General features: G+C 47.7%; 4 protein-coding genes across 4 annotated transcripts; 2 read left to right on the top strand and 2 right to left on the bottom strand.

Moving 5' to 3' along the window:
- Positions 1-79: 79 nt before the first annotated feature.
- LACBIDRAFT_190652 (oligopeptide transporter) lies at positions 80-3,413 on the bottom strand (the record flags this gene model as incomplete). The annotated part of the gene is made up of 19 exons (XM_001881096.1): positions 80-276; positions 327-545; positions 599-658; positions 714-931; positions 985-1,002; positions 1,055-1,181; positions 1,236-1,346; positions 1,400-1,482; positions 1,533-1,704; positions 1,764-1,937; positions 1,994-2,064; positions 2,126-2,154; positions 2,208-2,463; positions 2,525-2,552; positions 2,605-2,668; positions 2,718-2,785; positions 2,838-2,912; positions 2,958-3,140; positions 3,183-3,413. 19 exons carry the CDS (start codon positions 3,411-3,413, stop codon positions 214-216), a joined length of 2,250 nt encoding a protein of 749 aa, XP_001881131.1. The 3' UTR covers positions 80-213.
- Positions 3,414-4,138: 725 nt separating this feature from the next.
- LACBIDRAFT_294379 (copii coat protein) lies at positions 4,139-6,992 on the bottom strand. The gene is made up of 10 exons (XM_001881095.1): positions 6,930-6,992; positions 6,708-6,879; positions 6,352-6,646; positions 5,823-6,296; positions 5,794-5,802; positions 5,533-5,772; positions 4,902-5,479; positions 4,582-4,849; positions 4,319-4,528; positions 4,139-4,262 (listed from the first exon to the last, which is right to left on the bottom strand). The coding sequence occupies exons 1-10, from the start codon at positions 6,961-6,963 to the stop codon at positions 4,239-4,241; spliced, it is 2,304 nt and encodes a 767-aa protein (XP_001881130.1). The 5' UTR covers positions 6,964-6,992; the 3' UTR covers positions 4,139-4,238.
- Positions 6,993-7,659: 667 nt separating this feature from the next.
- On the top strand, positions 7,660-8,373 carry LACBIDRAFT_297711 (uncharacterized protein; the record flags this gene model as incomplete). Its single annotated transcript, XM_001881279.1, has 3 exons — positions 7,660-7,751; positions 7,805-7,900; positions 7,950-8,373. The coding sequence occupies 3 exons, from the start codon at positions 7,660-7,662 to the stop codon at positions 8,371-8,373; spliced, it is 612 nt and encodes a 203-aa protein (XP_001881314.1).
- A 604-nt stretch (positions 8,374-8,977) lies between these two features.
- Positions 8,978-12,079, top strand: LACBIDRAFT_235360 (uncharacterized protein; the record flags this gene model as incomplete). Its single annotated transcript, XM_001881278.1, has 12 exons — positions 8,978-9,310; positions 9,427-9,563; positions 9,618-9,806; positions 9,863-10,302; positions 10,355-10,669; positions 10,735-10,904; positions 10,966-11,127; positions 11,177-11,305; positions 11,355-11,501; positions 11,555-11,677; positions 11,730-11,861; positions 11,909-12,079. 12 exons carry the CDS (start codon positions 8,978-8,980, stop codon positions 12,077-12,079), a joined length of 2,448 nt encoding a protein of 815 aa, XP_001881313.1.
- Between the last annotated feature and the right edge of the window lie 169 nt (positions 12,080-12,248).

Genomic DNA, 12,248 nt, shown 5'->3' with positions numbered 1-12,248 from the left:
ACATTGCACGTCAACAAATGTCAACACTCAAGGAGGTGAACCTCATGATCAGTTCGCGTCGACACAGCGACACAACAATGCCCACCATAAGCGAAATAAATTTGAACAAGCCAACGGTTACAGTAGATAAGAAAATGAAAGGGGGTGTCGCTCAGAACGATGGGAACTTATACCTGGTCCTTGATGACTCTTTCTAGTCTTCTCAGGCTCTCACTAATCCAAGGCGCCATTACCGTTACAGTAGTCGACGTTGCCATGTGCCGGATTTCCCCACCACTGATCAAGTAAGTTAGCTCCGACTTTCACTATGAGAATGTCGTTCTTACCGTAGGGAACGGCTTCTGCACCCCAGACGCTCCAAACACGGCAAAAGACAGAATGAAAATCATGACTTGAGCACCACCATCTAGTGCACCGCCTAGAATGTAGTTATACTTCTTGTACCAGCCAGGATGGTATTTTCTTAGCCAAAGTTGGGAGACAAGTCCAACTATGATGGAAGAAAAGAGGGTCGAATTCACTCCAGAGGCTAACATTGATGAGAACTAACACAAAATATTAAACCAAAAAAGAGAAAATTATAGAACGGTATACATACCTGGTAGATGATGGGCAGAATTATAACATCAACTTTAACTCCTCCGATCCTGGGCCATCGCTGGGTACTTCCTAAGCATTCGATATCCGGTAAAAGTGACTCTATGTGCACATACCTTTGCAATAAGCCAATGGATAGTCGTTGCGGCCATACCAACAAGTAAGCTCATCGGGATTATAAAATAAGGTCCGTTGAATCCATAAAGCTCTTTAGCGAGTGACCACGTAACGGCCGCGCTGTTAAGACCCTGTGGAATCTGTCCACTCCAGACATTGGTACCAGTCGGACTGAGAAGGATGTCTCGCTGTGCGTCGACAACGGAAATCATGACCACTGCAGATAGAAGTTCAGTATGAGAGCTTCATTATTGAAGAGTCGTAAATTACCGTAATTAACGGCAGCACCTAAATCGAACGTCATCTCATGCCATTTATGAATAATAAGGAACCTGTTCACCTAATATCGTCCCCCAAACCTGAGTGATAAACATGACGCGGGGAGGAATTTTGAGGTATTGTCCCATCTTCAAGTCTCCGGCTAGATTGATGGAGGTAGCAATGACGTCGTGACTCCACATAGAAAACTTTGGGGCACGACTGAGAAAAAGTGTCTGGGATGTAATTTTGTTGTTGCTCACATAAAGATTTGCAACTGGCCGTCCTGGATTAATTGCGCCTGCAACCATTTTCATTAATTGGTTGGTAGCAATTCCATTTCCCATGCGTGCATAGAGCAGGGTAGAGAAGGGCTACAAGTTGCTTGAGAATGTAAAGGAGAGGTCTTTGAAGATGGTCAACATACCGTCACGAAGGCTCCTAGCATCAACGCGATGATATATGACCACCATGGCAGCGTAGTCTCGCCTTTGAAGACAACGATCAAGCCTGAATGGGTAAGGTGAACAAAGCTTTATGGGCACAATGAAGGCACCTACCAGCGAAGAAAGACAAAACTAGTAAAACTACATACCACCACCAAGGCGCTTCTTTGTATTTCTTCATTGCCTGGAAATGGGGATCTGGCTGACTCCCATTATACGCGAGCTTGAAAGAATCTTTTGCGTATGCGCCCCAAAACAAAACGACATGCGCAATTAGGCCGCCTATCTGGAAATCATGTGTTTGGTTTACACAGAAAGAAGGAAGAACTGGAAAAGGAAGCGTACAGCGAGGTTCTGCGTTAAATTTGACCACGCATTTGACCCAGTCAACGCTGGGAGCCCAATCTCTGCCAACGCAGTCTTGTTGAGTTGAAACTGCTCTCCAAAAACAGCAGACTGGTGGTAGATGGATCCATTAGAAGAGAAGATCGACGTAGACAGCATGGGAAAACTCCGAGACTTGATAAATTACCAGTTAGAGTGGGAGAGTGGGGAGGTAGACAATTCTAACCTACGTTCCAGGTGTTGGAATAATAGATACCCATGATCACGATATAACAAAAGAAATATCCGACCCATGAGTTGGCTAAAAAAAATCAGGGCCTGGTTAAACATCCACACAAGAGAGAGACAAAAAAACTGAATACCTTGCTGGATAAGTGGCAGGCTCATGTACCTAAGCTTCATGTCAAAATGCGAAATTGCAAAGCAAGAATGGCATATGCTTACCCAGAACCGATATACTGCCAATCAAAGGAGAAACTTAACAGGCCTAGCCCTTCGTTACCGTCCGATCCACCGAAGAGATTTGTAATGACGTCGACGGCTCCCTGCGGAGCTTTCTGAGTGGCGAGACAGACGACATTGAAGCCATTCAACAAAGGAAATATGTAGGCGGGGATGATTTCATAGACAAACATGCCGAAGAAAACAGACCAGAAAAGCTTGACACGCTTCAAGTTGGCGGTAGTGTCAAAATGCAAAGCTGCAGATAACCAATGAAGTTTGCCCAAATCAAATTAAACGCAACGGGATGGGCATCATACCTTGAAACACCGAGACTGTGGGTAAATTCTGTGGGCTACGATTCAACTTTTACAACAGTAGGCAGGGTGGCCTTACTTACAAACCAATAGACCATCTCAGAAGGGTAGACAGTCAAAGGACGTAGAAGGCCAACAATTCCATACCTGAAGGAATAGGTGAGTCGAGAAATGAGAATAAAAAGACCCCACTCACCCAAAGCAAGCTGTTGAAAACGTAGCGAGCACGGCGGTAGTGGCGTGGACATTGGTGTCATAATAAAGCTAAGAAATAAATCAGTCTTCATCAGCTTTTCATGACCATGTTCAGACGAACTCGTTGAACGGCGAAGTTCTGGACGGCGGAACTGCTGCTGGCCGCTGTAGATGCGACGAGAGAGGCAACTACGTGCTATTTTCTTTCAGTATAGTGCGGACGAAAGAACGCTTAGCATACCTCTTTGAGCGTGAAATCTCCTGGGTTGATAAAACCGATAATTGATGCCAATGCCTCAAACCTCGTCCCGACCACTAGACTGCGCCTTGGAAGGAGCTTGGCGTAACAATTTCCAACAGAATAAATGAGCAAAAGGAGGAAAACCGTCGAGACAGACATCTGCACTGGTTTAAACAAGTAAATCTACTCCAACACAATTAGCATCATGGACGGGGAAAAATGAACAAAAAAAGGCTTTGCCTGAGAAAGTGCTGCCCCAAGGCCAGCGAACACCGTTCCAATAACAATAGACCTAAACGTCAGCGCAGCATCGCCATCATCACGAATATCCACGGCGAAGCGAGACACATCGCGTCCAGTTGTGATGATTGGCTCCCCGTTCTTGTATTCGGCCTCGTCGTCGTTAAAAGTACCAGAAGATTTCTCGTCCGCTAATTCCAAGCTGCTAATGTCCATGGGCTTCTCTTCGACTTTCTCGGGCGGCGTTGTTGTTAGCTTTAGGTCGTTGACCTGGTCCGCCATGATGTTGGGTGGAGCGGGGGAGGCAAGGTCGAGGAATTGACGTTCGAAGACAATGGAACCCAATCCCTTATAAACCCCATAGCCATCAGGTAATGGAAGCCAAATTAACGCAGCCATGCGGGAAGCACTTCTGGGCTTCTCCTACCCCGATGTCATAATTGACAGCGTCCCTTCTTAGGGACGGTGCACCTAAGTTGGGATTCATTTAGTAAGTTCAACGTTCACACTGTCAAATTAGACGTTAGGAAGATGTAAAGCGCCATGCGATCTTTCACGCAAGTCACCACCTATGCGGTCATGATAAGATCGTCATAGGTGGTAAAGTAGCCAACCTGGCAAGATGTTGGTTGGGAGTTGAGTACTGAGTAGCAGCTGTGGACGAATGATTAGTGAAATAATCATTTAACGCCGAACCTTAGAAGTTGAGCCTCATCCTATAACGACCATACCCATGGGCTTCTGCTGACTGGGCTTATCTCGGATATATGGCGTGTGATGACGCCACGTCGGTGGACCAAGAAGAGCATGAGAGATGCGGGTAACGAGTTATCACAAGCATGGCCCACCCGATAAGCACGTCTTGTCGTCGCAGCGGTAATACGCCCGAAGGCGACTGGCATAAAAAAAAGAAGGATGACAATCAGCAAACTAACGAGCAGACGAGCGAACACAACCCTATGCTTTTTGTTTAGAGTAAAATAAAACAGAACACTAGTAAGTTTTAAACGACAAAGGGACCTATGACAATATAACCGAGGATTAATTCGTTTGAGCTCCCACAGCCTAAAAAGCAATTCAGTGAAACGCAAACATAGGTCAATCAGGAATACAAAGCTCACCAAGCGTTTCAAATGCTCCATGAAGACCTGCAAGCTGACATCATCGGTAAAAATGGCCTGGCCGGCGCCAGGCCCGGGTGTCGAGCCATACATAGTCGCTGACATGTGTGTCGTTGATGGATTGAGCTTAGATAGAAGGAAACGGGCTTGACTGCCGCCCTGGTCACAGACGATGTATCGAGGAATCGGGAACCGGTCCACAAGAAGGTCCTAGTTTATCAAGGTTAAGAATGGAAGTGGAGAAAAAAAATTGATGATAGTACCTGAGCGTCTGCCACCGGTAGCTCCAGCAGCTCCTTGAAATTCTCGTACCCTTCTTGATCTTGGTAACCTTGTTTCCGCCATTGCGCAACGAGCTCGCCATGAAAGATGAGGATATGGAAGAAAGTGTCAAGAAGGAGGACGACATCGTGTTTAATGGAAACACTGTCCAGAAGGACAGGTTGAGGAGGCGTGTCAAACGTATATGACATCAATGTTGGTTGAATCATGATCAGAGAATTGTTCACATCTTCCTCGTTCAAGATGTGCCTGTAAATCTATCGAGCTTCCAATCCCAGAGAAGTATTACCACAAAACTTACCTGTAAAACGCAGTTTCGTCGGGGCTGTTATTAAAGACTTGCAGGAACTGACTTCGCCGCAGATGGAACATGAACTGGGGATAAATGCTGAAGTTGTCAGTCAACCTAAAGCTAGTAGGATCCTCTTTTCTGTAATCGGCAAACTTCTGACATAAACGAATGAGCATGCGATCCAGCCATCGGAGGACATCTGGGGAGTCGTCAATCTCGGCTTTGAACACTGCAATCCTGGACATCAAAACGGCTGCCGCTTCTTGATCAAACGATGCCGCAATACTGGGCGAGCCTGCCTCTGCAAAATTGCGCGCGATAGTGGTGACACGTAATCTTTGTTGGCCAGATGAATGTTGATAGTGGGTCACGAATTGGATGAGCCCGCGTGAGCCTTGTTGAAGGGGCTGGCCGGCAGGGGTGACAACTTCGAAATAAACGGCGGTGGCAGTGTGGGGGTTGACGGCGTTAATTTTCCAGGCGGAGGTTTGACCGATACCAATCTCTGTCTCGCCTACACAAGCTGACTTCTTCCCAGCAGAGATGCCGTGACCGATCATACCAGACACCTTCAGTTCTTTTGTGGTCTGAAGAGACATCCTCAAAAAAAGCGTTGACAAAATGGACAATGAAAACACACCTGAACGTCGAATGTAGCGTTGAAACCCATGTGCAGATGTCCCTGGTCATCTTTGTTAAACATGCGCAAGAAACTTTGCTTGAAAATGGAGGTGGCGAAAGAGTCTGACAAGACAATTACACCATTCGTAGAGTTGGGAAGCGACTTCATCTCCAAAAGGCCGACCTGATCCAAACACCCAGCAAAGAGATCGATTGCATGCCCATTGTTGGAGGCACGTTTAGCTAGAGCCTCGTAGAACTGCAATACGGATCAGCACACAATTAGAAGCTAGATGTATAATAATATACCTTGATAGCACGTTTATAGTGCTTTACGCTATCTCTGTCGATGTCGTGATGGGATCTAATGGGTTCCTTTAGCTCGTTGCTGACAACCATTCCCGGACCCTCAGTTGCCGGACCACCAGCGAAGACGACAATGCGTGCTCCTGTGTTAGGGTAGGTAGTCTCCAGCAGCCCAACAGCAACACTAACGGCAACTCCTGTGCATCGCAGCGCGCGCTTGTCGTTGGCGACGGGCCAGGGGTCTCGTGTCAAGGACTCAAGAATACCGGTCAACTGAAACTCGCATTGCTGTACAGGCATCAGAAATCGGGCGGCCCCAAAGGATTGCTGGGGCATTGGTTGGCCTGGGCGAGGTGCTGCCCGGTTTTGGGATGTTAGACCGAGCATGTCCTGGATCTGCTTTGGCTGATATTCCTTTCCACCACGGAAGACGTATGACTTGCTACATTCGGCGTAACCAATTTCGTGAACTTGGGTCTATAACACTGTTGAGAACGGCGTGAACGAGTAATAATAATGGAATGCTGCGCACCATGGTTCCAAAGGTGATGAGTCCCACGAGCGCGTAAGGCGGAATGAGGCTCAAACTAACGACGATGGCATCACGCAAGGCTTTCAGGTCTTCTTCGTCCAAGCATGTGTCCACGACGAAGAGGAAAATGGGAGGGACCTGAACTGGGCGGGCGAGGGTGTATTCAATGGTGGTATATTTGGGTAGGAGCTCGGCGGGCAGATTGGTGTTGGAGATATCCTTGTAATGAGGTGGGAAAGCGTTCCGAGATAAGCAGAACGGACAAATCCAGAGCTTGCCACGGATATCAATTTGACTAGACAGAGAAGCCAGATGTGAGAAGTCGTAAGGCCAAGCAGGTATGAAAGTGTGGTTACCAGTAAGGATTAAGAATGGCGCGACACGGCGGCTTGCATGCGACTGGCTCGTACAATACCGGTGGTAAATCTTCTCTTATCTTGAGAGGGGTGTAGAGGGCCGAGATGGGAACAACTGTCCTGGTCGCCTCTATGCGTGATGACGGCCAGACGTTCCACGACAGTCGGACGCCTGAGTGTAGTGGTGAGTTCAGCGTCGAAATGCGAAAAGTTTTGACGCACCATCCCGCTCCTCGACATCTTCAAAGTTGAGCATGGAGAGGAATGTTTTCGCCGAGAATCAAGCACAGGTATCGCCCGCTGAATGAAGATGTCACTCCAAGCCACGTATGTAAACAACGCACAAATAAATACTTTGTCGTGGCACTCAAAAGCATTCAAGTTGTTGCTCAATATAGTCTCCTCCGAGGTAGTCGTGCACAATCTGGACTACACGTATGACCACGGACTGCGGCTGCGAAGTTGTTTTTTTATTTTGTTGAAATAATCTTATCTGATAACGATGATTTCCTTGGACTCAAACTGACTCGAGTGAAATGATACAATAATTCATTGCACGTTTTTCATTCCCGACGCGACTCTCACTGTTACTCTCACCTTGCTTTTCATCCAACGATGTACGACAGACGACCAAGCAACAAAAGTCTTTCAGAAAAAGAGGGGATACTTATACGTGCGAATAAATGTCAAGCAGTGCTGCGAGTCCAGAAAGAGGATTTGCGGAGTTTGGACTTTCCCACTTTTCCCCACCTTGTCACTCATTTCGCGCAGTGACCTAATTGCAACTTGATATATAACCTCGACGCTGCGTGGTTATTCCCAAATCCTATACCACCACCATCCACTGTCATTTGTCGTTCTTGTTGCCCGACTAGACGAAACTGGACCATACCACACATACAGCGCCAGTGATACTACAGTACCTTTCCCCTCGACGACGACCTCCGTAACCATGTCCGACAAAATGATCCCCGATCTTCTTCTTGCGCGCCAGGAGATGCTCGACAGACTTGAAGACCTGTCTATTAAAGGCTTTTTGGAAGCGTACAGTATCATTCTACTCCATCCTCCCTGCCCCTTGGGCTGACATTGCCCAGAGACGACTCTCCCTCATCAGGCACAGCATCACTACCAACACCTGAATCTGGTCACGCCGCGTTCGTGCCCCCAATAACTGTGGAGGAACATTCGTTGTACGTTGAATGAGCATTCTATCCTCTTATAACCTTACTCCGTCGGCAGCGATCCTCAAGTCTTGTGGTATGAGGACGATGATCAACAAATCAAAGCTCCAGGGGCCCCCCTTATGAAAGATTTGGACTCTTTCACAGAAGGGACGGGGCAAGGGAGTTTTGACTCCATCCCTGCTGCATCTACTGACGAACACGGGCAACCTATCTTCGTTCCTCATTCCTTCTTGTTGGCACTACTCCCGCCAAGCGACACCTTGGTGGAAACAATTGAAACGTGGCGTGAAAATGTCCTCGATGACACATCACGTCCCATCAAAAGACGTCGCTCTCGTTCCTTTGGGCGCGACAGCAACTCCGGACCAGAAAGACGGATTCGCCGCCGTACTCAGTCTCTGCCATCTTTTTGGGAACGGGACCCATCCATTATCATCGGAACTTCATATACGCGCAGCGAGCCAGACCCGCCTGATTAACCCAACCGGTTCCCAGCACCCTACAATCAATCCCAGTGCGGTATTTATATTCGTGGCAGCAGCCAATTGTGCGATGACCTGTCATGATCTATTCGGCTCTTGACTCTTCCACATTTGCACCCATGTTCCTCCCTGGAAGCGACACACAGTATGTCGCCCTACCGATATCCCTCCCAAGTGGAACGCCCATATCCGGGTTCTCAGACGAGCGGATTTTTTCCCACTATGATGTCCCTTTGCTTTGCGTTGCTTTCCTCAACAAGGACATGTATGCCAGAAACATACTTTCGAACTTTCTAGTACTTACCTCTGCATCTCCTTTCCATCTCCTTCCATCTTTTACCTCCTTAAACCACGGAGGACTACATATGTCCGCTGATAAGGAGGATATTACCCAGGTGTTCCGTATCCCTCGCATTCTATAGGATACGTGTAGAATTTCCTTGTATACCACCATACCACCGTTGTACCACCATAGGAGAATGACTCAGTTTTGGGGCGAAACCAAATAGCGCATAATAACGCGTCGACAGAAATCAACAACGACACGGATCGATCACGCGCTGATCGCAAGTTCAACTTCGTTTACCCGTGTGCATACCTCATGGTCAAATCCACCAGGGTCCTGGACGACCTGCAGGAGACTATCGCTGCGCTATTCGACCAAGCGCAATCATCTATCGCCAACCATAAGAAAAATTGTGTAACTCTGTACAAGCTCCATGTCAAGGCGGCAGCGATCACGAAGCCCTCGAAGGCTGGTGGGACTGGCGTCAAACCCATTGGAGAGCGGGCGTTTGGGGATGTGTTTATTGATATGATCAGTCGGATATTGCCAGTGAAGAAGGGATCGGCGACGGCAGATCGGATTGTGAAATATGTTGGGGCGTATGTTCAATTTATCAACGAGAAAGGCGCGTTCCTTTTTTTTTGGGCTGTTGATCGCCTCCTCGCTTTCTCCATTGCTGAAACGTCTTACACTCTGCAGTTTCTTTGGGCAAATCTAACTTGGCGTCGTCTTCTTCAGCTCAAGCGCCCGATTCGGCTGACGAGGAAGACAATTTCACAACACGATTTGTCGCCCGCCTATTACAATGGCTCATCCAAGGATTCGTTGCGAAGAATAAAAATATCCGATACCGCTGCATTCATTTTGTTGCTGAAATGATATTGCACATCGGAGAAGTGGAGTAAGTAGAATCGAGTCTGTTCCTTCGAACTATATTTGATTTCTCTATTCTCAGTGAGGATATGTATAGCATGCTCCGTGATAACTTGATGGACAGACTATCCGACAAGGAGCCGCTGATTCGGAGTCATGCAGTTGCTGCACTATCTAAACTTGTGGGCACTGAGGATCCGGACGAAGTCGAAGAAGGGGAAAAGTCCATTCTTGAGATACTTTTGGACGTCGTCTCAAGCGATTCCGCAGCGTGCGTTCCCAAGTTCACTCACCTAACCACACGTTCCATCTTACCTCGACGTATAGAGAAGTCCGCCGCACCGCCTTGTTGAATATTCCTCTATCTTCAGCCACGCTTGATGCCATCTTGAGTCGCACCCGGGATGTGGACCCTCTCACCCGCAAAATAGTATACGCTGGCGTTCTCCAGACAAGACTAAGTCATCCACGTCAGTTGACGATAGCTCAACGCGAACAAGTCGTCAAAGACGGACTCGGCGATAGAGAGCCCGGAGTTCGCGTGGCTGCTGGAAAGTTGGTAGCCAGCTGGTTTGATATTGTCCTTGCCGAAACGGATAAAGCGGAGGAGGCTACTTGGGAAGGAGACGATGGGGGTGTAATGAAGGGGTTGATTCGCTTCCTTGCACTGTTCGACGTGGTCGGGCCTGGGGAGACAATTGCCGTTGACGCGATGACGTCTATCTTCGTCACTAGACCCGATCTTCCCACCGTGTTTACCTTCCCTGGTGAGTGAAGAATACGATTGGGGCGGCCTTGCGCTAACAGCGTACTCTGCAGACGCATACTGGAAGAATCTCACACCAGAGTCAATTGTGCTTGCTCGCGTGTTTGTTGAGCACTGCATCAGCGTGAAAAATGAAACTCTTTTGGAAGCCGCGGCATTGCCTGTCGTCACGGCCTTTGCATTCCATATGCAGGAATCTTATAATCTGCTATTGGAAGCTCTTGAAGATCTCAATGAGGCGGACGAGGACGAAGTCCTGGAGGAGGAGCTCGCTAAGCGGGAAGCCATCCTGGGCGAGCTGTTAAGGGTGACTTTGAAGTTGGACTACGGGGATGAAATTGGCCGTAGGAAGGTGTTCACTGTCGTCAGTCAGTATTCTGATATTAATGGCCGCCATCGCTCAAGCTGACTCATTTATTTAACCTGGAATTAGAGGACATGCTAGGCCATCCGAAATTACCTCCAGGCTTGATTCAGAATTGCTTTGACGTCTTGAAAGAGATCATGCCTTCAGAGCGTGACCTTATCAGAATCGTTGTCGAGATCATCGTCGACCTGCGAGAAGGAGATGATGATGGTGAGGATGATGATAACCAAGTAGACGTAGGCCATCCCTCTTTTAACTTCTCCATTCCCCCCTCACCTTTCCCTTTACCCTTCTAAGCACGACGATCCTGACACTACACTGAGTACAATCAGGAAAGAGCGATCCCTCCGCCGGACGAAAGGCCGTGAAGAGATGTCGGCGGAGGAACGGATAGACGCAGATGCGAAAGACATTCGGTGTCTTCTGCTATGTATCGCTATGCTGGAGCGTGTCGATGGCGTAAGTATCTTCTGTTCGCCGAGAGAGCATATGTTGACCAAATCGCAAGTCTTTTGAAGACAATTCAACCCTAGAAGGAATTCTGGCGGATCTTATTATTCCTTCAGTGAAGAGGAAGGAGCTAGCCATGCGGGAGAAGGCTCTTATCAGCCTGGGTCTCTGTTGTCTCATCGCCAAGGTGTGCGTCACGCTCGTGTTCGAAGTTGTCCTGCTCAGACGTCGGACAGAATATGGCATTAAGTTCATTCCAACTCTTCGTCAGCCAAGCACAGAATGCATCAACTGAACTCAAGCTACAAGTTATACGAGTCATTTTTGACCTTCTTTTTATGTATGACCAAGATTTCTTTGGACACTCAGAGGATATCGTGCGTGTGTCTTCCATCATCGGCATCAGTAGGATTCAAACCAAAATATACAATTCAAGGCGAAACGTATTATCGACTTCTTACTGCAGACTCTTGAAGCTGAAGAATCCCCTGCCGTCCAAGTCATCTTGTGCACTGGATTTTGCAAGCTTCTTCTAGCCGGAATAATCACAGACCCTAATGTAAGCTGCTTAGCGGATCTCATTTTATACTCAACCTAAGGTTCGTTGTTAGGTTCTGACATGCCTAGCATTGATGTATGTGTCTCCGACGACCGTTGACAACCAGGAACTGCGGCAGTGTCTGTCATATTTCTTCCCCGTCTATGCCTACGCCTCCTCAGCAAATCAAAGCTATATCCAATCGGTACATATACGGTTGGTCACCCTTTCTGCCAATCTGACAGAAAATAGATCTTTATACCAGCATTCGATTTCGTTTCACGGACATACGATGAAATAGAAGAGGGTCAAGAGATGATATCACCATACCAATTTGGACTTTTGTTGATCGATTGGACCAATCCACAGAGGACAGCGGAGATGTATGACATTCCCTCGTTTTTTTCTATAAAGTTAGGTTGATATTCGTTGCGTCAACAGTGTTGCCAAAACCGGCAATCAAGAAGTGCATGTTGACTTGGCTGTTGACATTCTACTTGCGTTGTACGACGAAGAACGCTCAGGTCCGTTAATAACCCTGTCTACCGCCCCAAATGACCAACTGGCGATCCATAGTCGAGGACTATAAGGT

Source organism: Laccaria bicolor, genomic scaffold, assembly GCF_000143565.1.
Source record: "Laccaria bicolor S238N-H82 LACBIscaffold_12 genomic scaffold, whole genome shotgun sequence".
Classification (NCBI taxonomy): domain Eukaryota; kingdom Fungi; phylum Basidiomycota; class Agaricomycetes; order Agaricales; family Hydnangiaceae; genus Laccaria; species Laccaria bicolor.
Note: the sequence above shows the minus strand (reverse complement) of the source record. Positions and strands in the feature narration are given on the sequence as shown.

What these genes read in the sequence shown, in the direction of transcription:
- LACBIDRAFT_294379 (XM_001881095.1), bottom strand. Translation starts at nt 6,963, where the DNA reads ATGCTCAACTTTGAAGATGTCGAGGAGCGGGATG. An exon ending in ACGCTACATTCGACGTTCAG is followed by an intron (nt 5,480 to 5,532) that starts GTGTGTTTTCAT and finishes ATGTCTCTTCAG; the next exon opens with ACCACAAAAGAACTGAAGGT. An exon ending in TACCGGTGGCAGACGCTCAG is followed by an intron (nt 4,529 to 4,581) that starts GTACTATCATCA and finishes TTGATAAACTAG; the next exon opens with GACCTTCTTGTGGACCGGTT.